Below are 24,827 nucleotides of genomic sequence, written 5' to 3'. Positions count from 1 at the left end.
TCTTATTTGTATATAAATATACAAATAATATATTTATTATTTATATCTTCGATTTAATAATTTGATTACAGATTAATAAGATATGTATGTATTATATATACATATATATATATTTAAATTTGATTTTTGCACATGTAGTGACACGTAGTGTTTACATTTTCAATTTTATCGTGTTCGTGTACAACATTGCTGTCGCTGTATTTTCTTGAAAAGCTACTTTTTTATGAATTAAAAATGCCAAAAGTACGTAGAAGTAAAAAACCTCCGCCGGATGGTTGGGAATTAATTGAACCAACATTAGAAGAATTAGAACAGAAAATGCGAGAAGGTAATAATACAAAAAAAAAAATAAAGGTTATGGTTAGATTAGGTTAGAAATGAAATATTTTTATCTTATATTTTTTAATTTGAATTATTTTATATTTGGATTTCAGCTGAAACGGAACCTCATGAAGGCAAACGCAAACAAGAATCTTTATGGCCTATATTTAAAATACATCATCAAAAATCACGATATATATATGATTTGTATTACAGACGGAAAGCTATAAGTCGAGGTCAGTAAAAAATATATAGATCGTTTTCTAATTTATTTCAATTTATTTTTATTTTAATTTATTTTATTCATTCATCGTTATTTTTTCCAGAATTGTATGATTATTGTCTGAATGAAAATATAGCAGATAAGAATTTGATAGCCAAATGGAAAAAGGTGGGATATGAAAACTTATGTTGTTTACGTTGTATACAAACCAGAGACACTAATTTTGGCACAAATTGTATTTGTCGAGTACCTAAAGGCAAACTTGAAGAAGGCAGAATAGTGGAATGTATTCATTGCGGATGTAGAGGATGTTCTGGATAACATTTGGCAATAATAAATAAAATAAGATGCGTATTTACATTTTTGTCAATTGACATTGTATGTTATTAAATACTTTATTGCATAATACTAATGACCTATGAAAGTATTAACATGAAAATTATAAACATATGTATATCTTTATTATCATTTTTATCATATAACTCTAAGTATTCGTATAAATTTTAGAACTATATTGCTATCTTTATATAATTGCAGGTTTTTCGTATTTGAATTATCATACAACTAATTGAAGTATACAGATGAATACAAAATTCTTAATCTCGAACAAAAAAATATATATCACTTTTTTAATGTGAAATACTTATTGTACGTATAGAAACTAAAATGAAATGAATAATTTTTTGTTCAATTTCAAAAATGATGTAATAAAAATTGAATAAGATTTACAATATTAAACATAATATTGTTTATATTTTTCATATTCATTTTTATTTATATTTTTAATATAAACGCGAAGTTTTTTAATCATGATATTTTTCATACAGTTCCGTAAAAATTGTTTGACTTTCTTTATGAGCAGATGTTTGCAAACATTGATTGTTTAAGATAATATATCTTTTACCTTTTCGCCAAACTGTAGCAGTTGGTAATGTATAAGTTTCTTTGTTAGTATGATGAATTGTATTCGTTTTCGCAGATAAAAGTGAAATAGCGGAACGACATTCTGATGTAGTGAAATCACTTGGAGCAGTTTGCGTAGCAATTCCAATGATTTGCCAAGAATATTTAATACTGCAATTACAAATTGGTTCATCATCGACAAGAGTATTTTCTTTAACTAAACTGTCCAAAAGTGTTTGTGACGTTTGTGAACCTGTACCAATCACCTGCCACGAATATTTTATTTTACAAGAATGATCATTTTTGTGCAAATCTGTATCATTTTGAAGTCGAGATCGATTCTTTGTAAGAAATGATAGAATCGAATAATCAATATTTTCCGGAGAATTATTTTCAAAATTACGCGTAGATAAAATTTTTTTATGCATATTTTCTATTACATCTGTCTCATTTGTTTCTGAAAAATTGTCCGATGTTGGAGGCTGAAACATTGAACATCGAATTTCTTTAAAGGCATTCGATTCAATGCATTTCATTGGATATTGTGATTCTTCTCTTTGATTAATAATAGTATTAGAAATTGTGTCTCTTATGGTTACACCGACATTTCTTAAAACAGACTCACAATAAGGATCAAAGAAAGATTGTTTTTCAGTTCTGTTATTCTTCATTGTTGTTGTTATAGCTGTAGCACTTAATGAAATATTTGAAGTATTATTAGATATAATTGAATTATTTAAGATATTATTTTCAGATATCTTCTCGCTAGAACTTGGAGAAAAACATTTAGTCCGATTAGAATTATATTGTGATGTATAAATAACATTCTTCGGTTTATGTAATTTTAATTTTTTATTACTGTTATTTGTCTTTGAAAGATTTGACAAAATATTATTAATGCCATCAATTGATAATTTTCCATTAGTTTTATCATTTTTCTTCAATTTATTCGATTTAATTATGTTTTTATTGGAAAAAGATTGATATTTAGAAAATGAAGTCAAAGGCAAATCAGAAATTGACGAAGGAAATACTAATATTTTTTTATTTTGCGATCGTACAGAAAATTCTTTGGATTGATTATTTATAAAACTATAACTTTTGTCAATTAAATGCGATCGTTTTTTTGACATTTTTACTTCATGTTTGCTTATATTAGTCTGAAATCATTAACGTTGCATATTAATTATTTTACTTTTTGTTTTTTTTTTTTTTTTTTTTTTTTAAATCTTGTACGTGTGCATAAAAATGAAAATTAAAGAAAAAAGTAAGAAAGAAAGAATAAAAAAATAAAAAAGGAAGATAAAAAAAAACTTAGAAAAACAGAAAACTAAACAGGTAAAAAAAAAATTCATTTTCGAAAAATAATATATTTAAAACATGTTTTAAATATACTACTAGATTTGTATGTATGTTTTTACCGGAAGACAACATGGTTTTTTTAACAATGATACTGTTATGCCGTTGTTAGATTGACATAATTTATAAAACTTTGTCTTGCGCTTAGGAATATTGCTCTGTATTGCATCACTACGTTTCTTGGTAAATATAGTTTTCGTTACAGGTACAAAAACATTCTTCGTGATTACTTCGATATTTGGCACAAATGATGCTTTTGAATTTGAGACATTTTTAATTTTTGACATATGACTATTTTTTGTTACAGTTTTAACCTCCATTATGTTTCTTAATCGAATATAAACTACTAAATGTTATTTCTGTGGTTCTTTTTAATTTATGATGTTTACTTTTAAATTTGTTACATTTCGAAAGTAAATGAAATGAAGAAAAAGTAAATGGAAACAAAGGTTAAACAACTTCAAGAAAGAAAAAAAATCAGTTAGCTATGTAAAAAAAAAGAAAAAGAGAGAAAAAGAAAGAAAAAAAAGATTCCAGTCATATACAGATTTATCGAGATTCTCTTATTCATGTAACAATTTTCATTAAGTATTCACTAACTAAAATAATTCTTTGCTAAGATTAGAACCTATTGCTTAATAATAAAATAAATATTATAGACATATTATATAAATATTACAGACATATTATGCAAAGAAAAAAAAATATGTTATGTAAGTTATGAAATTTATACAATTTATGTATTCATTTGAATTAAAAAAAATGAATTAAAAAAAAAATCTAACAATTCAATCACAAAAAATTGTAGTGAATTTATCTAATAAGATTAATTAAACTTTTTTTTCTTATCCCATCTCACAGAGGATATTTTTTATTTGTAAAAAATATAATAATATTATAATGCTGACATTGTTGACAATAGCGATATTTTCAACGATAGAAGTAATGCCGACAATGACGAAAAATAGTATAATAATAATGATAATATAATCATGTTTCATATAATCACAATACTTATTATTATATTTATCATAAATATAATAATAAACATAATAAATAATATAACGCATATAATACATACATGTATATAAATATATCAATATTGAAAAATGAAATATGAGCCATTGTTTTAAATTATAAATATAAAAATATTATAAATATTATAAAAATAGCAGTATAAAAAGAATAGTATGAAAAAAAAATAAAAAATCTAGATTGATGAATTTAATTCAAAATTAACAAAAGAATAGTAGATTAATAATAAGATGAAGAAAAATATAAAAAAGTAATAAATTTCGATTGTCTCAAGAATTCTTCATCAAGTCGACAATATTGATCATATTTACAAAAATCTAAAAAATTAATTAACGATAATTCAATAGCATAATCAATTTGATCGAACTGAAAAGACAAACAGATTTCGATAAATTTAATATATCGTTTCCCATTTGTCTTCTTATATAAGTAAGTATTTACGATGATCATAAACATCATTTCTAATGATTTTTGATAATATATATGTATGTAAACGTGTGTAAACGTGCACGCACGCACTTTTTTGTTATAACACTTTACTTCACGCTTGACGGTGAAGCTTTAGTAAACTTTCTATCAATGTTTTTGTAAAATTCTAAATTATTATGATATTAAATATAATCTAATTAGAGAATTTGATTTATATACAAAAAAAATGTAATTTATCATGAAATTATATAATAGCAATTTTATCAATGTTTGGTTTAAAGGTTATTCGCTCGAGATGCACTTTTACTACTAAACACTTTCTACTTCTTGATATATATACAATTTTATTCGGCATATTCTCGAGAAATAACGCGCGTACGTATCATTATGAATGTACAACGTACACGTCAAACATCCGCAGGCACTCTTATCAGTATATATAACGCAAATATATTGTGCGAACATAAATTAAATTCATATAAATTAAATATTTGAAAATGTTATCTTATCAAATCTCTATTTACGTATACATTATGGGAAAAAGATATTTTTTAATATATATATATATATATGTGTATATATATATATATATATATATATATGTGTATATATATATATATATATATATATATATATGTGTATATATATATATATATATATATATATATATATATATATATATAACAATATATATATTGTTTATATATTTCTTAATTTCTCGTATTTGTACTACATTCTCTCTCTCTCTCTCTCTCTCTCTCTCTCTCTCTCTCTCTCTCTCTCTCTCTCTCTCTCTCTCTCTCTCTGCATGAACATATACTAACGCATAATGTGGATAGAATATGTAGATGAATATATATACCTAAAATATTTAATTATTTTATTTACCTAAAATATTTTATCAGTCATTCATCTAATTTGTCATTATTCTTTGTTTCTTATTTATTATTGGCATGAATTAAACAAATGAAATGATAAAATTTTTTTTTAGATTTATACTGAGCTCAAGTTCACAAATAATATTATATTATACATGAAGTATTAGTAAAAATTAATTTATATAAATCATAAAAAACAAAAATAAGAATAGGAAAAATTGTCAATGATTGCATATGTGTAATCGTATTTTTTTTTATGTTTGCATTTGTAATTGTATTTATGTTTATATTCGTATCTCTGTCAATATGATACATGAATATCTCTAGAAGTAGTTCGTTGCCTACAAAGTTTACAAACAGTAATTAAACAAAGAAAACCGAGGAGAACAGCAAGAGCTGCACCTAAACCAGCTCCCGCCCATCCGGCAGAACCGACAACGCTAGCCAAACCTCCGACACCATTTCCAGATCCAGAAATAGTGCCGTGCTCACTAACAACATTAGCTCCACAAGTTTCAATGGATTCATCATTCGGTTCTTCAACTGTTGTCAACGAATCGGTATTGTTATGCACATTTTTGAATATTGATCGAGGCTCCAGTACAGGACAGTTAACAATACCATTGCAAACGAGTCTCGCAGGAATACAACCGGAATCGCCCGGACATTGAAATCCACAAAATTCTTCAAGTTTCTGTGTATTTAGAGCGCCTGAAGAATCACGTGGTAAATGATACAATTCCGTCCAAGCAATTTTAAACGCGGCTCTTGCTGGTGCCATAGAACCAGTGAATTGAACAATTACGGTTGGCCATTCAAATTCTTCTTGCTGATAATCGGGTGGCAGTGATGATTGTGATGGCAGTTGAAGATGAGTTTGAGTTTGAATAGAATTCATGTTAAAGCGTCCAGAATCATGATCCCCAGATACACGAATATTTGGAATGATTTGTGCCGCCGATATAATCGGCATTTCTCTAACGTAACTAACATTTTCACCGCATATACTAAGAAATGGTTCAGCAGTTCCGGGTAAAAAAATTTCTAATTTTCCATCTTCACAGGATCTTGAAGCAAACTTAATCTTGTCGAAATGCAACCAAATATCTCTATCTCGATTAACACGTAATTCCCAGATACATTTGATCGATCGAGGTGGTGCAACATATCCGAGCGCTTCATAATGAGGAAATTCAAATTCACCATCGGTCGTAGCTGGCAGAATTGCTGGTCCACATAATGGACTGTGAGCAAATTCATACTTTGCCTCGAATAATGGTAAGGATTGTTTAAAGTAGCTCGCTGCAGCATGTGCACCGTCCACCAAAAGTTTTAATTCGAGTCTTTCTCCTCTTGAAACTACGCGAAGCATCGGTTGTCCTTCACTATTCGGTCCATTATTAATCAATTTGTCAACTATTGTTGATCGACAAATGCAATGGCTTCTACCAATATTATTATTTTGTTGTTGACGTTGGTGTTGTTGTTGATATTGGTGTTGTTGTGAATATTGTTCAGTAATATCTACAATAGATGGTTCTCGAATAATTAATCGATCAACTCGACTATCCCAACAATGACCGCACTGTGCGTACGGATGTTCTTTAAAATTAACTGATTCCACAATAAGGATCACTCTTGCGTATAATCGTTTGTCTGTGATAAAACTGTAAGTGCATGAAAGATCAACTGGTGGATCACCTGGACGTTTATAAACGAGAGTATTAAGCGGTGATCGAAGTTTACCAGAACGTTCTTTCCAGGAAGTAAATGTTTCGTCGCATTCGGTTCCAGGTACAGGTGTACCGAATCTTGTTGCATTAAAAAAATCATAATGTGCCCAATAATATAATGAACTACCAGAATAACTTCCCGTTTTGCTCTCAAATTTGACAAATAAAGCATTTGAGCTGGATACGAAATCGTGTTTTTCCATTGGTTTACTAAACGTATCGCAAAAAGTCTTTATAATTTTGGCATCGTCTGGCCAGTCGGCATCATAAAGAGTCAAACTTTCACCGCAATCACCGTCATACGGTTGAATAGGTGATTCAATTCGATTAACTCGAAAACTAGGAAAATAAAGTCTTGCAATTTCGCCGGGTCGACCTTTGAGAAGATAGGTACAACTAGTATACGGTGGATACCAATGCGCCACCGAGAGAAATATTCCTTCGTTACCACTGTGTAAAGATTCACTGTTTAATAGCCAATCACAACTACCATTTCGAACACCAGCAGTTTCTACATGACCTGGCCAATTACCAACGTTAAAATGAAAACCGGTATTTAAAAGAGGCCCTGCTGGTGACGAAACAAACTCTACATAAAGATCTTCACTAGTACCGATTATACTGTAAGGAAATTTCCCCATACCACAAAAGGTACCAATAGTGGGACTGGTTTCATTTTTCCCATCGTAAACGCGTATGTAATCATATGGACAGTGTTCCGAGCCAGAGCTTATCGGTCTCATAGGACAAGTCATTATATTTTCACATCTTTGTCCATCAATATTAAATTCTTCATTTTCAATGTACAATTTTATAAAAGGCAGACGAGTATTGAGACGATACTTGCAATGTAACGCTCGCGGATAAATGCCTGGATAAGCCGGACTTTGTACATAACATGTTTGTAATCTACAATCTTTGAAAACTCGTTCGCAATAACTACCAGGCACAATTTCACCCCTTCGATTTGGATAGAGTTCCGGATGTTGACCATACCTTAAATATACTTCGAATTGTTGTTCTGCACGAGAATCAAAACTGAAGTATGTTTGATCCGTGAAATTATCCGCATGAAATATCACACGAACAAAACTTGTTTCAGAGATAAATGTTTGTGGTTGCTCGGACTCACCACAATAAACACCTGGATCTTTTCGATTGCTCACCTCTGTTTTCGTATTTCCATCTACGATCTGTGGATCGTATAATTATACATTTATTTTAAGATTTCTAATATAAATGAATAGTCGGAAAAAATTAAGAATACATGCATAATACCTGTAAATAACCTCCGGAACAAGTAGTAGCATTTTCCAATACGCCAACTTTAAATTTCTTGAAACGAACTCGCAGAATCCAATCTCGAGGAGTTCCACGAAATGATCGAAAACGATACCAACAAGATAATGGTTTTCCCCAATTTGTCGAAGTTACAGCCGGACTCGATACATCTTCATATAAATCTACTGTCTTGTTACAATGATCTCGATCCGCTGAGGGATCCGAAAGAAAAAAGGAAAGAAAAGGAAAATAAGATAGGAAATAAGGAAAAGAAAAATCAAAAAAAAAAAAAAAAAAACAGGAAAAAATAGTTATATACTATTTTCATTTTTCTTATTATTTAAATTAATAATAAAATGCATGAAAAAGAAAAAATTGTAATTGAATAAAAAAACAATTGATCAATATTTATCGTAATGAAAAAATATGAGAAAAGAACGTATTACCTCTGCGGATAGCAGCAGGACTGGGGGTGGTAAAGAATAAGAAAAAAGCGAAGAATCCCCAGCCCCAGATACCCGATACCACCGGTATAAGCATTCCAAAATATGCACACCGTTTTATAATCCTCTTATATTGTCAATCTAATTTCTGATTTTCTTTTTCTAGCATTGCTTGTTTTTTTTTATAATCCAATACCTACAAATCCAAATATTTAAATATGAATATGAATCTATGATATCTTATACGATGATGTATACATATATATATATATATATATATAAAATTGAATTTTGATCTGAATGAAACAGAATGGAATTTATTTATAAAAATAAAAATACATTAGGAAAAATGCGAAATGGATTCTTACTTGATACCATTTTTTCTTCATCTTCAGTTTTACATTACAAATATAATCCGCAGAGTATAGTCAAAGACAATTTATAACAAAAATTCATTTACTCGTTATATGGATTAACCAAGCCCGGAAATTGCTCATTCTGTCATTTGCTCGTTCACTCCAAAACGGGGCTATAATTGATTCAATCCGTGTTAACTCTCCTCTTGTTGACAGTTCAGGACCGAGCAAATTATATACATATATTCTTCGACTCCCCCTTTTGTATATGCGCGGCTACATAACTTTCACTCTTTCAGCTTCATTTCCTCTCGGATTCCTCTTATTTTTCTTTTTTTTGTTCTTTTTTTCTTTTCTTTAAACTCGTACATAAATGTATCGATTTCAAAAATTTTCCAAGATAACAAAATACCTATATCGATAAATAGAAAAGAAATTATTTCTCAAAAAATACAAAGTGATACAAAATGATATTTGGAAATAGGATATAAATTTAATACATAAATTATACAAAATAAGATGAATTTGTTCGCGTATAAATACAAAACGGCAATAAAAATAATTATTATAATCACTATATATAATCATTATATCATTCGTTGTGTATATTTTTGTATTTCATTCTTTTTCTCTTTAATCACGTTCATAACTTAACATGAATATATGTTTTATCAAGTTAGTTATATTTTTCCTTAGATGAATGAGCAAAAAATTACTTACTTATAATTAGTTGAAGTATCTTCAAAATGAGGTCGACATTATATTGTCATGATAATGAGGCACTTTTACTACCTGTAGAACGCGAGAAAGTGATGTATATTTAGAATAATATAAATCATAATTAAAGATTTAAAATATATTCATAAATTAATCGCCATTAGTCCATAAATTATATTGTAAAAATATAACGAAATTTGTGATATACGATTAACATATATAAACTCGTATATACCACAATTTCTTTTTCTATAATTAAAAAACACTAACCGCAGATTTCAATTCAATATAAATTCTATAAATTTATCAATTATATCAAAATAGGTTAATTAACTAAAAAATCAAAGATATCTTGTACAAAATTAATAATTTTTTAATGTTTCATTCACATAACTGCATTGATAAACTGAATACGCGCTAAATACTGCGCGAGCGCAGACAAGGTTTTTAGTAGATAATGGATACCAGGGTACTGCATTATTGAAAGGTTATTAACAAACTTTTATTTTTTATCTCAATATTTTACTTATTCTTTAATTAGAAATTATATCCTTTCGCATTTTTCCTCTTTTTCCTGTTTTTGCTGTTTCTTTGTCTTTATTAGTACATATTGAATTTAACTTGAAACTTGATCAATTATTGTTATATTATATAGTTATATATATATACATATAACTTTTCTATAAATTATTCTCTATTAAATATATATATATATATATATATACACACACACATATATATATGTATATATATAGAGAGAGAGAGAAAGAGAGAGAGAAACAGACAATAAAAAAGCTTCAAAAAGAAATAAAATCAAATAAATGTATAATTATCAATAAATGTGTATTTAAAATTACTGTATTGAGAAATAAGAGAATAATAAAAGAATAAAAAATTGTAATTAAAATAAGGATATAGCATCAAAAAAAAATAATAATAATAATAAACAAAAATTATTAGAATATAAAAATAGCAAAACTAATAAAAAAAGAATAGAGATAGACATAGAAACAGCAAGAACAAATTTTCAAGAAAATGAAAAAATGAAGAATAATAAACGAAAAAATAAATTGAATCGCTACTATACCAGTTATAAGATACTAAGATTCCATTAATAGTTGATTGAAAAATTCGAATCGCAGGCTGGATGAAGGGCTAACTGGCTTGCTGCCTGTCTAGTTGACTGGATAGATGGATGGATAGCTGGCTGGCTGGCTGGTTGGCTGGCTGGCTGGTTGGCTAGCTAGCTAGCTGGCTGGCTTAACGTCCGATGAGAGATTCGGGTCGAACGTCGCGCAAACTCTCTACACCCTCTTTCTTCTTCGCTTTCCCTCTTGTCCTCTTTCACTTCTCTTTTCTTTCTCATTTCCTTTCTCTGTTTTCATTTCTCTTACAATCTTTTTTTATATTTGTTTTTTACAAACACATTTTATATTCCACTTTTATATTTTTTTTCACCAATATTTAAGTATCTTAATTCATAACACTATATCATTTCTATTATGTTCACTTTTTCTATATTATATATAAAGATACACAAAAATTTAAAAATGTTTACTTTAATTTTTTATCAAATATATTTTTATTTTATATTTTAGATTAAATTCTTCTTCTACTTTTATTAAGTAATTCTTTTGCATTTCAATTTTTAAAAGTGATTGACAAAAATACATATTTTTAATTAATTAAACCAATTTTAAAAGTTAATGATTTAGAAATTATAATCAATAAAAATCTTTAATTGATTAGAAATTGTAAAAAAAGGAAATAAAACTATACTTCGTATTTGATAATCATAAAAGAAAAAAATATGAAATTTTCATATTAAAAATGAAACTGTAGATTAATAGTATAATAATTCAAATGTAAAGATAAAAAAATTTACTTTGTTTTTCCTAAATTTGCCTATTTCATAAGAATTTACTGTGTTTTTTTTTGAAATTCGCGAAAATATTATATACATACGCATACATTTTTATGCACAATTGCATATATAGCAAGCACGTATAAACTTGATTAAAAAATAAAAAATGAAACAGAAAAATAATTATTCAAAAAGTTGATTCGTTGAATAAATTATATAATTGATATTTTAAGGAACTTCAACACCACGTATCGTCATTCTATTTTGTTCTTGCTCTTCTCGTGAAACGATTATGATATATTTCGTTCATATATTATTTACTTAAAGAAAAACAGATTAACATTTATTTAATTTGATTTTGCAATACAATAATTATCATCAATGAAAACTCAATACAAGTCGTTTTAAATATACGACTGAAATGCATCTAGGCAAGAGATAAAATATGTATTTGAAAATATATTTAAAAAACTATATATTTAAAAAATCAGAAAAAAATCGAATAGAATTAAATTTGAATATAGAAAGTCGAACTATTATTATTTTGAATTCGATCATGATTTAAAATTATATCTTATTTTCCTATCTCGTACCACGAGAGCAAGCAGACATTTTTTGATCATTCTTCAACGCAGAGAGAAATATTTCGAAGCAATCAATATTCGTTTAAGAGTTTATTTACAAGTGGCAACAAAAATACTATCACCTCTTCCTGTATGATTATAGTACGTTAATATCTTCCTTAGATAAACAGGCACGTCAGAAAGAAATTTCGATCGACGTATTCAGCATAAGATTATTGCTTATCTTTCTTTTTCCTTCTTTTTCTTTTTTTTTTTTTTTTTTAAATAGAAACATTGCAGAATCATACGCAGAACTACATCTAAAGTTTGTGTCTACGATTTGCGAGCATTTCAATGAATGCAAATAGTGTCATAATCGATTTCAATGACCAATTAATCCAACGTGAACAATCGACGAGTTCAAAAATCGGAAAGGACCAGAGAACAATTTCTTCTTTCCCAATAATGGCTGAACAACGTCAATAAAAACAATGTTTGAGAAAATATTCAAAAAGATGTACATAATTATATATCTTGTTAAATTGATTCAAGGAAAAACACTATAGTTCATGCTAGAGATGGGATACTTTAAAGCTTGAAATCTCTTGAAATTTTTTGCTATTTTTATGATTTGAAATTCTCGGAATTTAGACAAAGAGATTATTTTATATAATATAAAAGTAATTTATATAATTAATTAGAAAAACATTGTGAAAATATGAATTTATTTTTATTTAAATAATAATAATAATTTGATTTATGATATGATTTCACCTATTCAATTCCAAAAGTTAATTTTTTATCAAAAAAATAATTATCATTACCATTAATTAATTATAAATCTATGTTCGAAAAATTATCATAGTTGATTACAAATTTGCGATTGAAAAAGTTAAAATTTGTAAACATTTTAGTTTTTGACAAAATAAATATTTCTGAGAAAAAAATAAACATTCTTAGATTTCAAGAATTTCGAAACTTCGAAGTTTTGAATTTAAATTTACAAATCAAAAATCAGATTTCGACCCATCTCTAGTTCACATATCAACTTATTCATGATAATATAAATATATAATTTTCAACAAACTTCTCAAACCAGTTCATTTACCAATATTGGCAATGTTCTAGAACAGGTGATTTTTTTTTTATAAAGCACTAAGGCAAACAATGTGAATTGTTTTAACATAATATTTCCTTCTATTGAGATTCAACATGTTTTCGAATATATTAAGATATGATTTCATCAAAATGCTTCTTATCATATTCTTTCAAGAATGTTACAAATATTTATTACTCCTTCTTATAAATACGTATAAGTTTCCGTCATCTTCTTGTACCCATATGTCATCAAACAAAAATGTGAAAAATTTATTCAACGAAATTGTGTATGTGTGTGTGTATGTGTACGCGCGTGCGCGTACATGTATGTATATATGTATGCATATGTGTGTGTGTGTATTTATATATACATGTGTATACACGCGTACGTGCATGCACGCATGCACACACACGCACACACATGTATATATATATTCGTGATCATAATAATAATGATTATATTACTGCAGCAATAGTTCATTCAACTTCGAAAATTCAAATAAGAAGATAAAACAAATTGTTAGAATGTAAGACGAGGGAATAACTTTGTCTGCTCTCGCTTTTCTTACGGATATTCCATTTGTTGCATAAAACAATAAACTGTATCGAGTATTCATCATATACAGAAACTAAAGTAACCACTATGTGGTCAAATAAAAAACAGTACAGAACTGAATATATATATTTGTTGGCGCGCATCGAAGATGATAATGTATGAAGAGATTTAAACATGGTATGAATATGGGCATTAATTTGAAATTCTGAACATTAAGCGTGCACGTATTTACGGGCGCACACACAATTAAGTGTGAAGTACACGCGCGTGCAGATATATTTGACAATGAGCGAGTAGCGCGATGTAACAAAAAAATATCCTACGTAACGATAATTTAGGACAACGATAATTCAATGGTCGTCCATTTCATGAACACGTTGACGTTTTGTTGATGGTTGTTGATGTTCAGGTGGTTCAGGACTTTCGACAATAGCGAGCGGTGCCGGTGAACCTGGAGAACTATCCGATTCTTCATGTGAACGTTTTGCAACTCCGACGCCTGCGTCGGGACCAATAAAGCTTCCACTAAACGTAATGATATAATATAACAATTAATTCCAATGAATTGATAAAAAATACAAGAAAATCTTAAATACAAACCTATAGTTATATGTTGTCTGTACAATAACAGGAGCTGGACTATATTGTCCAGCCGGAGATAAAGAATGTTCTTCTGTAGTATTTCCAGATACATATTTATCTGAAAAAATATAACTATCTGAAAGAAATAGTTTTAAATAAAAGATAGATATCTTTTTAAATTATTTTAATAGCAGATATTTATACTAGTAGTATTATAAGTAATTTAAATATAAGTAATTTAAAAATTTTTTATATTATAAGTAATTAAATATATAATATATAAAGAAAAAAATAAATATATAAGAAATAACTTGTAGAAGAACAAATACAACCTGTAGAAGCTATTTTTCTAAAAATCAAAGATATTGAAATTGTATAAAAAATTATTACCTTCTCTAGTTGTATCACCACTAACACCGTTTGTGACAACAGTGATTTGTTGCATCAGACGACCTTTATGAGATGATTGACTTGAAGATGCATATGGATGACCAGGTGACCCTGGTGCAGATTGACTAGTCAATTGACCAGCTGGAGACGATACAGTACTATCTGGATAAGATTCTGGTCCTGGTGAAGCTTCTCTGCTAAGACATTCCGGCGTCATTAGGCCACTTATTCCAACATGAGATGGCGAAGCAGGTGCACTCCTATATCAAACACAAGAATTTAAATTCAAACTTTTAATAATATCTATTAATTTATAAAGAATAAAGATATTATTAAAATCTACTAACCTAGATGAAAGTCCAAAGGGAGCTCGAAAACATGGAACTCCACGTTGTCTTCTTCGTCTGAATGCCTGTTCAATAAGTTTTGCTTCTGACTGTGGATCTATTCGCCAAAATGATCCTTTCCCTGGTTCTTCTTGACTTCTTGGTACTTTAATAAAATAACGATTTAATGAAAGATTATGCCTTATTGAATTTTGCCATCCTTTATCTGCAGTTCTATAATATGGATAATTTTTTGTAATGTAAGAATAAATTCCAGATAATGTGAGCTGTTTATCTGCAGCAGATGCTATTGCTTGAACAATTAGTTGTGCATATGAATATGGAGGTTTAGAATCATCCTTTGGTGGACTACAATGTGCTGTTGTACCATTTGGACCACTACTACTTCCACTTCTGTATCGTGATTCAACGCCAAGTTCAGGACTTATTTGTCTATTAGAGCTTTGTCCTCCATCATGTCTTTCCATATTAGAATTTTGTGGATCATTTGCAACAGCAGCTGCATATACAGCTACCATTTGGAGATCTGCTGATATGTTTCTCCTTCCCTGTCCTGCTCGTGGACTAGCAGGACATGAATTAGCAGCACTGATTGTTCCAGTAGGAGAAGGAAATGGGCTACTATAACCCGTATCCGGAATATTAATACGTAAAGGTGGTAATGGTGCTCTATGCTTTGGAGGAGAGGATACAGGTATATTACTTTGTTCTTGTTCATCTACTAATGATTGAAATACGAGTCTTATATTTGTACTTGGAAATCTAAATGTGCACCTGTAACAGAAGAAACATGCAAACTAAGTAAAAAAAATTAAGAAGGAAATAATAAGAAATAATACTTTTAAAAGAAAACATCAAAGTACTTTCATAAGTACAATACAAATAAATTCATTGAAAATTGTTCATAAAATGATTTTTCATTGTTATTATGTAAAGCTATAAAATTTAATTCTAAAAAAAATGATATTGCAAAATAATAATAAACAAATTTAATTTAATCAAAATGATATTAACAAAAATAAAGAAACTATATAAAAATCATTCAATAAAATTGAACCAATGAAAAACGTGCAAGAAAGGTTAAGTCAGTATAATAATGATTCGAAACATATCTTACGTCTTTGGTAATTGGAAGGCAGGCGCACCCTTTCGTTGAAAAACTCCATCAACAAAAACACCATTTTTACCGTTACAAGTCATAAAGAAAAAAGGATGATCGTAGAAGATTTCAAGGTGTCGTCGTGAGATAAAGCTGGAGTGGCCCATGTTGACGTCGACCTCACCCTTGCTGCTATTACGTCCGATAGTGATACGTCGCTGTCTAACCATGTATTCAAACTCGCGACCCTCTAGCCGTGCAATCGGTGCACCTTTTGCTTCCGGGTTCCACTGCATCTTCGTCGGGCTGGCCGGTGCCGACTTCAGTGCCAGAAGGGCCCACGCGTCGCTCTCCTGAGTACGGGAGTACGTAGTAGACATAGCACCGAGTAAGCGAACCCTCCTTTGAGATAGAATGAGAGAGGGAGAAAAAGGAGAAGTAGACAGATATAGATAGATAGATAGATATTTAGATAGATAGGTAGAAAGGTACATAGATAAATGTACAGATAATTAAGTAGATAACTAGATACATAGATGCGAATAGAGAATTATAAGTTACCGCTAGAGGAAAAAACAATGCTCGAATTACCTTATGTACGCACACTTTGTAAATTACGGGATTGAAAATTAGAAAGCTAAAGAAACAGAATATAAATTACATATATTAAAATCAATAATGTCAACGAGAAATCATATAAAACCTTGAAATAATTTATTGAAATAATGAATTGGCTTATAAATTCGACAAGCAACTAATCGAACAATCGATCAATCGATTAATCGATTTGAATTAAATGACTGACTAAGACATCGATTAATCAATCGATTGATCACGACACGAGCACTGAATATTCATCGATTAATGAAATTATAAAATAAACATATTCGATAACAAAAAAGAACGTAAGAATTGGTATATTAATTATTATTATGATTTCCTTGAAGAAAATGACATAAATGAAAAAAATATACATACATACGTACATATATATATATGTATATATATATTACATGATATATAAATATAAAAATATACGCACGCGCATTATAAGATTTATTTCAACATTTATATAATCAATTATTTAATATTATATTATTTTTTTGTTATTTTGAACTAATTTAATAATTAATTAATAAATAGTTGTTAACATACTTTTCTCTATAATTTTTCTATTTAATTTGTTTTTTTTTATTTGTTGTTTAATTGTTATTAGAAAAATTATTCAAATTAATTGGAAGCAGTTTCTTCAAAATCCTTTTTTCTTTGTATTTTTAATTCAAAAGATAGAAACCAAATATCACGTGATATAAACGCGCGTTGAATCTTTTAATTTAAAATAACATCAGATGAATCAGTGTTTGATACGATTATTGAGGTTATTAACATGAAACTCAAATTTGCAAATAAGTAATAAATATTAGAATATTGTTAAAAATTTATATTTTTAATAAAATATATCTTTCGGTACATTTAAAATATTACTAATTACAATGTAAAATATTTTTATTGATTTTAAATTGATGCAATAATATATACATGTCAATAAACATATTTATAAAATTATACATATAAGAATAATTAAGAATATTTTGTAAGGTACAATGAATGTACATTATTATTATAATATCAAATGATTCTGTTTATTAAATAACATCAAAGATAATATACACAACCTCAACGTGCAACCATGAATATTAAGGAATATGTTTGTATTGATAATGATATCAATAATCATTATAATGACAATGTTTATGGTCTTATAACTGAATTGAGTAGACATATATTGCAAACATATCGGTCATTTCATCGAAATATTCAATTTACTTATGATCATGATATCAAAATAATTAAACATCTTCGAATTAAAGCTTTTGAAATATTGTTGAAAAAAGGTCATCAATTGATTTCTGGCCAAGGTAATATTATATTATTATGATCAAATTATTTATAATACATTAAATTAATGTTAATTTATTTAACTTACAATCAATGTTTATTTATCATTATTGATTTTATTTGACACAGATTACAAAGAATTTCAAAAAATAGATCCATTTTTAGAAGTACAAAAATATGCTTTTACATTGAAGCTAGGATTAAATCGTTCACATGATGCTATCATGTTGGAATATTTTTTACAAAAACTAGAAGCATTTTCATATGTTGAACTGCCAGTTTCTTCTATTTTACAGTTATTAATACAATTAAAAAACTTTAATACTGATTCAAAACCAATAATGGTAGGTTTTAAATTTTTATATTTTTATAAAATAGATTTATAGGATTTTATAAACATATATTTTATTGTGATTTTTAGAATATATTTTATGCTGACAAAATAAATCTTACTTTTCCTAAAATTACATACAATAAAAATGATTCACTATTTCAAATATATCCCATGGAATATTTCATATCCTCAGATAAATTTGAAGCAATATTGGAAAAATTTCCAAATACAAAAATTGCACCTAAAAATATTATAAATGAGCTTAATTTCTTATGTGATTCAAAGAAATCAAAAGCTATTGGGATTGAATCTACTGAGTAAATTATGAAAATATTAATCTGATCTTAATTTACATTTTTTATTCAGTCTTAATTTCATTATATATAAATGTTTTTTTTCAGTATACTTGTTACATGTGATTTTATGTCTAATCATATATTTGATAAAATGTCATCGCATACATTATTATGTCCAAATCAACGACTTACAATAAGTTCAGAATTTAATTTATACATTTTACAAAATAATATGGTAAGATATAATTTTTAAATATATAATATATAAGTTATTAATTTATTTATGAAACTTTACAGAGTTAATCCTAAAGCCAAAATAAATACAAAAGTTCATAAGAACAAAAATATTAGTTAAGACTCATTTATTAAATTATAAACAACTGTTAGAATTTTTCGTTAACTGAAACAAAATGCAAAAAGTAAAATTGTTCTGTTTCTGTTACTACTGTATTCTGATTATTTTACTTTATCTAATTGACATTTTTTTGACATATGAATTTTTATATTTAAATACTTGAATATACAGTGCTTTTTATTTTACTAATTGTATAATCTACAAATAAAAATAAGAAAAATATTAAATTTGTTCATAAGTGCATGGATATAAAATAGAAAAATATTAAATATAGTTTAAAAATATGTTAGAAAATCCTTTTAAATTAAGAAATTTTATAGATTGATAAACAAAGATTGATAATAAAAAGAATATCTTTTATATTTTTAATAGCAAATCTATTCCTAATTTAAATTTGGATTCAATATTTATCTATAAATTTATAACAAAACATTTATAAATAAATTTATAATTAATATAAAATTTTATTCTTATTATTATTTATGTTCTTGTAGTTTGGCTAAATAATTCAAAACTGATATAAACATAGTTTGACACATATATAATATTAAAAAAAATCTCTTGAATTTGTATAAATTTTTTTTTAATAAATTAATAATTTATTTTTTAGATTGAAAATAAATGTGAAAATATATGTAATTTTCCTTCAGAGAAAGGAACTGCAACAAATTATTTGTATCTTCCTTTTATACAAACAAATACAGAAGAAACAGAGAGCATGATAGATACATGGAAATTTTTTGATCAGAGTATTAGCAATGAATCAAATAGTGGTATAAATATTTGGAATTACATATGGAATGAAATCAATATTATAAATACTATATCAGCTGAAAATCACCAAACATGGGAATGTTTTGGAGAAATAGAATCTATTAAAGAATTGATGTTTGTAACAGACATGTCAATTGCAGCAATACATCTAGAAAAAATTAAAGAAATGAATAATTTGTCATTACTTTCAGAAAAGGTAAATTATTAATTCATACATAAATATAATAATTATTTATGATAAATAAATAAAAAAAACTTTTATGAATAAATATATACAGATAAGATATGCATATATATTTTGATCTAATATACTTCAACTTTAATTATTATTTTTTAAATAAAATATATCTTCAATATATTTTATATTTATATATTTATATATATATTATATATTTTATTATTTATCTTTTTTATTTATTTATGTATTTAATATAGGTAATGAATTCTTTGCTTCTTTTGGAAGAAATTTCAGCTAAAGAATTTATACACGATGTGAGATCAATGTTAGTAGGCATAGAATCAAATTCATTCAAATATGGAGATGTAGTATGTATATTACCTAATCTTAATAAGAAATTATTGAAAAGTAAAATGTATAAATCATTTAAATTTTTTAGATAGGATTTACTTTGCGAAAGAACATTAGTGTATATGGTATATGTTCAGAATCAATAAAAAAAATTTGTCAAGAAGCTATTAATTGGGGTAATTGTTTTAGATTTTTATGGAATCTTGTTATACCTAAATCACAAAATATCAAACTACCACAAGAAGGACTAATGTTTAAGGTTTATAATAAAATCATATAAAAAAAATAATATATTTACATACAAAAATATTATATATATATAATATTTTGTAGGCTATGTGTGCAAACGTAAAAGAATTATTACTTTATTATCAAGCGGTACTATTAAGAATTTTTACAAATGAAAATAAATCTGAAGGGATATTGAAAATATTTGAAAAAGTACGTTCTGTAGCTACATTAATTACTAAAGTTGCTAAAGTTTGTGAGTCTTACAAAGAAAGTCAATTTACATATCGAGGAGGAAATAATATTCTTACTAACATTTATAATGAAGCAATTAAAGCGACAGATACTAAGATTGCTTTAGTATTCTATTCATTATTAAAATCTTGCTGTGAAGTTTATTTTCGGTATGTATTATAAAAAATATAATAAACATACACTTTCGTGTTTTCATTTTTATTCACTTTTGTAAATTTAAAATATTTGAATATATAATATGTGATTAAATTCAATATTACAGATTTTTACAGAAATGGATTTTTGAAGGTATATGCGATGATATTTATGGAGAATTTATGATCAAAACGAGACCACAATATTTACGTAGTAGAAGTCACAAATTTTGGACGAAAAGTTTTAGCATTTACAATGATGCAGTACCAGCTTTTTTAAATGATTTAGCTGAATCAATCCTTCAATGTGGAAAAACAGTAAGACTTTTAAGAATTTGTGATTCCAAAGTAAGTACACTTAATATATTACATTTTATATATATTTTATATATAATTTTTACTATAAATTCCGTAAAAATAATAAAATCATATTCATATAATGAATATTTAGAATCCAATTTGCCGTGTTTGTATAACTGAGCAACCAGATATAAATGTTTGTTTAAGTGTAATTGCATTACGTGATCAATCATTAAGATATCACGAATATGAAAAAAAAGGTAAATTTGCTCTTGGTTCGATACTTTCTCTTTCTACAGCTATTCTAAATCAAAAACAATTAGAAAAAGGAATATCAAAAGTAATTGTACAAACGGAACGTAATGCACTATTAAAAGTTCACGGTATGTATATTTTTTACTTATAACAAAGAAAATACATTATATTTATATATCTTATATTTATGAATAAAAATAATAGAAATACATCTTTTTTTTATTTTTATATTAAATATATTAATATTTTACACAAAACTATCAGAAGAAACGAAAAAACAGGAAGATTCAACAAAAACATTAACACAAACGAAAAATTACACAGATTTGACAAATCCTCAAGAACAAATATTTATAAATAATTTACAGCAAAAAAAAAAGAAAGAAAGTGAATCATCCAATAAATTGTTTTTACAAATCGAACATAATAAAGAAGAAAGTACAATAAAGTAAGAAATATTACGATATTTAGAACAGTACAATAAATTGACAATATTTAATATTCAAATCAAATAAAGACTATTAAATTACTATTAAATTAGTTAAAAATATATTATTTACAGAACAATGGTTTGGAATTATTATGAAAATGTAACTAATGATATCAATAAACGACGTATTCGTTCACAATGGCGAATTAAAAGAATGAAATTTTATAACAAGAGAGTGGATATATTAAATACAGCAAATCAAGATTTGAGGAACGAATTAGAAAAAACTAAGGAACTTGAGCATGTAACTTCAGATTCTTTAATTGAAATTCCAATTCCATTTGAAGATGAAAATAAAAATTATACAAATACATCTTTTCAACAATCATATACAATATCAACATCAAATGTTACAATTGATCAAAATCAAGATTCAATACAAAATCAATATTTACTTGCGAATTACAAACATAAAAAAACAATAAGCAATAATAATGAAAAATATAAATTTCATAATTTTGATGATCTGGAAACATTAAATAAGAAAAAAATTTCGGAAATTTCATCAAATAAAAATAAAACAAATGAACAAATAAATGAAATTTTAGAACAATTATCAACTCATTGCACAAATCATTCGACAATAACTGAAAGACCTAATCTTTTGAATGTTATAAAATTAGATAACGCGATAACAGAATCTCAAATTGGTAGCATATGTAACAATATGACACCAAATAATAATGAACTTGATATACAACAAATTGAATTTAGTTCTGCTACAAATGAAATAAATAGAAAGACGATTAATTTTACTGAAAACATAACAAATCAAGAAAATAGTAACTTAGAAACACCGATGTCATGTACAACAGATAATTTTACTACTTCATCAATACAAAGTCCTATTTCACTAATGTATAATTTAGAAGATTCATCACCTACGGAAATTTCATCAATAATACCATCAAGTTGTCCTTATTCAATAACTAAATCAACTCTTTCTGTAAAAAAAGATTCAGATCTATTTGAATTAACTCGTAATGAAAAATATAATAAAATATCATCGGTAATAACTCCCTTGAGTATTACTGATGTTGAAATAATTGATCATATTTCTCTTCAAGCTTACTTAGAAAAGTCGATTCGTATTCCTCTTAACATACAAAGTCGTCTCGTTAGCAATGCTATTATTAAATATTTTTTAAAGGAAAATAATTTGCTTTTACATTTACATAGTTTACGAAGCTACTTTTTTTTGCTAAATGGAGAATTTGCAAAAACCTTAACAGATTCATTATATGCACGTTTATATGAAATCTCTGTACCTATTGAATTATTTAATTCAGTTACATTGACTAATCTTCTAGAACGAGCACTTGTTAATTCATTTAACAATGTTTACGTTAATTCAGAACTTCTCAGTCTTTCGGCAATAGATACTCCAGCTCAGTTAGAAGTAAATATTTTCTCTTATATTTATTCTTTCTATTCTTTTATAATTTTGTATACAAATTGTCAAGTTTTATTTTATTAAAAAAAATTAATAAACTTTATTATAAATCCTTTATAGATATCAGATCCAGCTGCTTTAGATTGTCTTTCTCTCAATTATAAAATAAATTGGCCACTTAATATTATAATTGATGAAACAGTCATGAAACAATATGGTAAAGTATTTAAATTTTTAATAACAAGTGGTCGAGTTTCATGGGTATTACAAGAAGATTTCAATATTATGAAAAGAGAAAGAAAAGCAATTACATCAGAACAATATCATAAAGTAAGAAAAAAATAATTTCATATAATACATTCTAATTCTAATTTTTTTTTTAAAGTTAATCCAATCGCTAATTTTAAATTAATAATTTATTTCTAGTTACAATTATACAGACATTCAATGACACAATTTATGAATGCATTGCATAATTATTTAACATGTAGTGTTTTGCATGCAAGTTGGGCTGAATTTGAAAAAGATTTAGAACATTCATTAACTGTAGACCAAATTTATTTATCACATGTAAATTATATAAAACGAATACTTTCAAGGTAAAAATTGATACACATGATATATTTTTTGATTTTTTAATGATAAATGAAAAAATTAATTAATTTTGTTATTATATTATTTTTTATAGATGTATGCTCAATAGTCGAGAAGAAAAAGTACGTATATGTTTAACTAATATATTTAAAGTCATTTTAAAATTTCATAATAGAATAAGATCTCAAACCTGGATAATGAAATCTACGGGATATATTCATCCTAATTTTAAAAAACTGGAACAAATGTATCAAGCATTCTGCGAGTTGCGAGCATATATGTCACATGTTGCGTTTAAATTAGCTACAAGTGGATATGAACCACATTTAATGCATTTTTTAAATGCTCTTAATATAAACCAAATGTATGACTTAACTGTTAAGACTTATTGTAACTCTGTAGGTTCTTCAGAACTTTAATATTTATTATACATCCGTTTTTTTTCTTCCATACTAATCTCAAAATTTATCAAATGTATCAAACATTCTACAAATCGCGAGCATATATGTTATACATCGCGTTTAAATTAGTTACAAGTGAATATGAACTACATTTAATGCATTTCCTAAATATTCTTAATATAAATGAAATGTATGATTTAACTGTTAAGATTTACTGTAACTTTGTATATTCTTTAAAACTTTAATATTTATCATATATCTGTTTCTTTTCTTTCATATTAATCATAAAATCTATTACACTAATATCATCAATTATAAATTATGTGCTCTTTTTTTCTGATCTTTGCAAAACTATTGTATATATGAATAAAAAATTTGGTTAATAATTTTCTCATATTATAAGTTTTTTTAAA

General features: G+C 26.5%; 5 protein-coding genes across 10 annotated transcripts; 2 read left to right on the top strand and 3 right to left on the bottom strand.

Moving 5' to 3' along the window:
- Positions 1 to 129: 129 nt before the first annotated feature.
- LOC727332 (protein BUD31 homolog) lies at positions 130 to 1,155 on the top strand. Of its 2 annotated transcripts, XR_003306411.1 has the most exons (4): positions 130 to 328; positions 435 to 557; positions 648 to 922; positions 1,082 to 1,155. XR_003306411.1 is itself a non-coding variant. In XM_026445963.1 (3 exons), the coding sequence occupies exons 1-3, from the start codon at positions 235 to 237 to the stop codon at positions 863 to 865; spliced, it is 435 nt and encodes a 144-aa protein (XP_026301748.1). In that variant the 5' UTR covers positions 130 to 234; the 3' UTR covers positions 866 to 994. The 2 variants fall into 2 exon arrangements, 1 of the variants encoding a protein (XP_026301748.1); XM_026445963.1 differs by lacking the exon at positions 1,082 to 1,155 and having other exon boundaries at positions 648 to 994.
- On the bottom strand, positions 1,083 to 3,854 carry LOC102656055. Its single transcript, XM_026445962.1, has 2 exons — positions 2,869 to 3,854; positions 1,083 to 2,607 (listed from the first exon to the last, which is right to left on the bottom strand). Exons 1-2 carry the CDS (start codon positions 3,124 to 3,126, stop codon positions 1,348 to 1,350), a joined length of 1,518 nt encoding a protein of 505 aa, XP_026301747.1. The 5' UTR covers positions 3,127 to 3,854; the 3' UTR covers positions 1,083 to 1,347.
- Positions 3,855 to 5,017: 1,163 nt separating this feature from the next.
- On the bottom strand, positions 5,018 to 11,197 carry LOC409139. Of its 2 annotated transcripts, XM_006572310.3 has the most exons (6): positions 10,766 to 11,197; positions 9,682 to 9,753; positions 8,974 to 9,373; positions 8,609 to 8,801; positions 8,160 to 8,374; positions 5,018 to 8,074 (listed from the first exon to the last, which is right to left on the bottom strand). In XM_006572310.3, exons 4-6 carry the CDS (start codon positions 8,700 to 8,702, stop codon positions 5,450 to 5,452), a joined length of 2,934 nt encoding a protein of 977 aa, XP_006572373.1. In that variant the 5' UTR covers positions 8,703 to 8,801; positions 8,974 to 9,373; positions 9,682 to 9,753; positions 10,766 to 11,197; the 3' UTR covers positions 5,018 to 5,449. The 2 variants fall into 2 exon arrangements, with proteins under 2 accessions (XP_006572373.1, XP_392665.3); XM_392665.7 differs by lacking the exons at positions 8,974 to 9,373; positions 9,682 to 9,753.
- Positions 11,198 to 12,201: 1,004 nt separating this feature from the next.
- On the bottom strand, positions 12,202 to 17,051 carry LOC551340 (forkhead box protein K1). Of its 3 annotated transcripts, XM_006572313.3 has the most exons (6): positions 16,769 to 17,051; positions 16,196 to 16,579; positions 15,079 to 15,852; positions 14,732 to 14,991; positions 14,360 to 14,477; positions 12,202 to 14,284 (listed from the first exon to the last, which is right to left on the bottom strand). In XM_006572313.3, exons 2-6 carry the CDS (start codon positions 16,555 to 16,557, stop codon positions 14,110 to 14,112), a joined length of 1,689 nt encoding a protein of 562 aa, XP_006572376.1. In that variant the 5' UTR covers positions 16,558 to 16,579; positions 16,769 to 17,051; the 3' UTR covers positions 12,202 to 14,109. The 3 variants fall into 3 exon arrangements, with proteins under 3 accessions (XP_006572376.1, XP_006572374.1, XP_006572375.1); XM_006572311.3 differs by having other exon boundaries at positions 16,196 to 17,051; XM_006572312.3 differs by having other exon boundaries at positions 14,360 to 14,459; positions 16,196 to 17,043.
- Positions 17,052 to 17,390: 339 nt separating this feature from the next.
- LOC100577816 (gamma-tubulin complex component 6) lies at positions 17,391 to 24,810 on the top strand. 2 transcript variants are annotated; one of them, XM_006572307.3, is made up of 15 exons: positions 17,391 to 18,096; positions 18,206 to 18,420; positions 18,498 to 18,727; positions 18,812 to 18,941; positions 19,672 to 20,031; positions 20,271 to 20,381; positions 20,453 to 20,623; positions 20,698 to 20,996; positions 21,110 to 21,329; positions 21,433 to 21,664; positions 21,804 to 21,984; positions 22,099 to 23,425; positions 23,540 to 23,749; positions 23,846 to 24,018; positions 24,108 to 24,810. In XM_006572307.3, the coding sequence occupies exons 1-15, from the start codon at positions 17,868 to 17,870 to the stop codon at positions 24,430 to 24,432; spliced, it is 4,413 nt and encodes a 1,470-aa protein (XP_006572370.2). In that variant the 5' UTR covers positions 17,391 to 17,867; the 3' UTR covers positions 24,433 to 24,810. The 2 variants fall into 2 exon arrangements, with proteins under 2 accessions (XP_006572370.2, XP_003251930.2); XM_003251882.4 differs by having other exon boundaries at positions 21,801 to 21,984.
- The last annotated feature ends 17 nt before the right edge of the window (positions 24,811 to 24,827 follow it).

This window comes from Apis mellifera, unplaced genomic scaffold (genome assembly GCF_003254395.2).
Source record: "Apis mellifera strain DH4 unplaced genomic scaffold, Amel_HAv3.1 GroupUN_248, whole genome shotgun sequence".
Lineage (NCBI taxonomy): Eukaryota > Metazoa > Arthropoda > Insecta > Hymenoptera > Apidae > Apis > Apis mellifera.
This window is presented reverse-complemented; position numbering and strand designations above follow the sequence as displayed.

Bases quoted from the DNA above. Each gene is read 5' to 3' on its own strand.
- LOC727332 (XM_026445963.1), top strand. From the start codon at position 235: ATGCCAAAAGTACGTAGAAGTAAAAAACCTCCGCCGGATGGTTGGGAA. The intron at 329-434 runs GTAATAATACAA...TTTGGATTTCAG, and splicing joins AGAACAGAAAATGCGAGAAG to CTGAAACGGAACCTCATGAA. The intron at 558-647 runs GTCAGTAAAAAA...TATTTTTTCCAG, and splicing joins ACGGAAAGCTATAAGTCGAG to AATTGTATGATTATTGTCTG.
- LOC102656055 (XM_026445962.1), bottom strand. From the start codon at position 3,126: ATGGAGGTTAAAACTGTAACAAAAAATAGTCATATGTCAAAAATTAAA. The intron at 2,608-2,868 runs GTAAAAACATAC...TAATGATTTCAG, and splicing joins AAAAACCATGTTGTCTTCCG to ACTAATATAAGCAAACATGA.
- LOC409139 (XM_006572310.3), bottom strand. From the start codon at position 8,702: ATGCTTATACCGGTGGTATCGGGTATCTGGGGCTGGGGATTCTTCGCT. The intron at 8,375-8,608 runs GTAATACGTTCT...CGGATCCCTCAG, and splicing joins TCCTGCTGCTATCCGCAGAG to CGGATCGAGATCATTGTAAC. The intron at 8,075-8,159 runs GTATTATGCATG...TACGATCCACAG, and splicing joins GTTCCGGAGGTTATTTACAG to ATCGTAGATGGAAATACGAA.
- LOC551340 (XM_006572311.3), bottom strand. From the start codon at position 16,671: ATGTACCTTTCTACCTATCTATCTAAATATCTATCTATCTATCTATAT. The intron at 15,853-16,195 runs GTAAGATATGTT...CTTCTGTTACAG, and splicing joins GCCTTCCAATTACCAAAGAC to GTGCACATTTAGATTTCCAA. The intron at 14,478-14,731 runs GTAATAATTTTT...TATTTCTTTCAG, and splicing joins TGGTGATACAACTAGAGAAG to ATAGTTATATTTTTTCAGAT.
- LOC100577816 (XM_003251882.4), top strand. From the start codon at position 17,868: ATGAATATTAAGGAATATGTTTGTATTGATAATGATATCAATAATCAT. The intron at 18,942-19,671 runs GTAAGATATAAT...TTTATTTTTTAG, and splicing joins ACATTTTACAAAATAATATG to ATTGAAAATAAATGTGAAAA. The intron at 20,032-20,270 runs GTAAATTATTAA...TATTTAATATAG, and splicing joins TGTCATTACTTTCAGAAAAG to GTAATGAATTCTTTGCTTCT.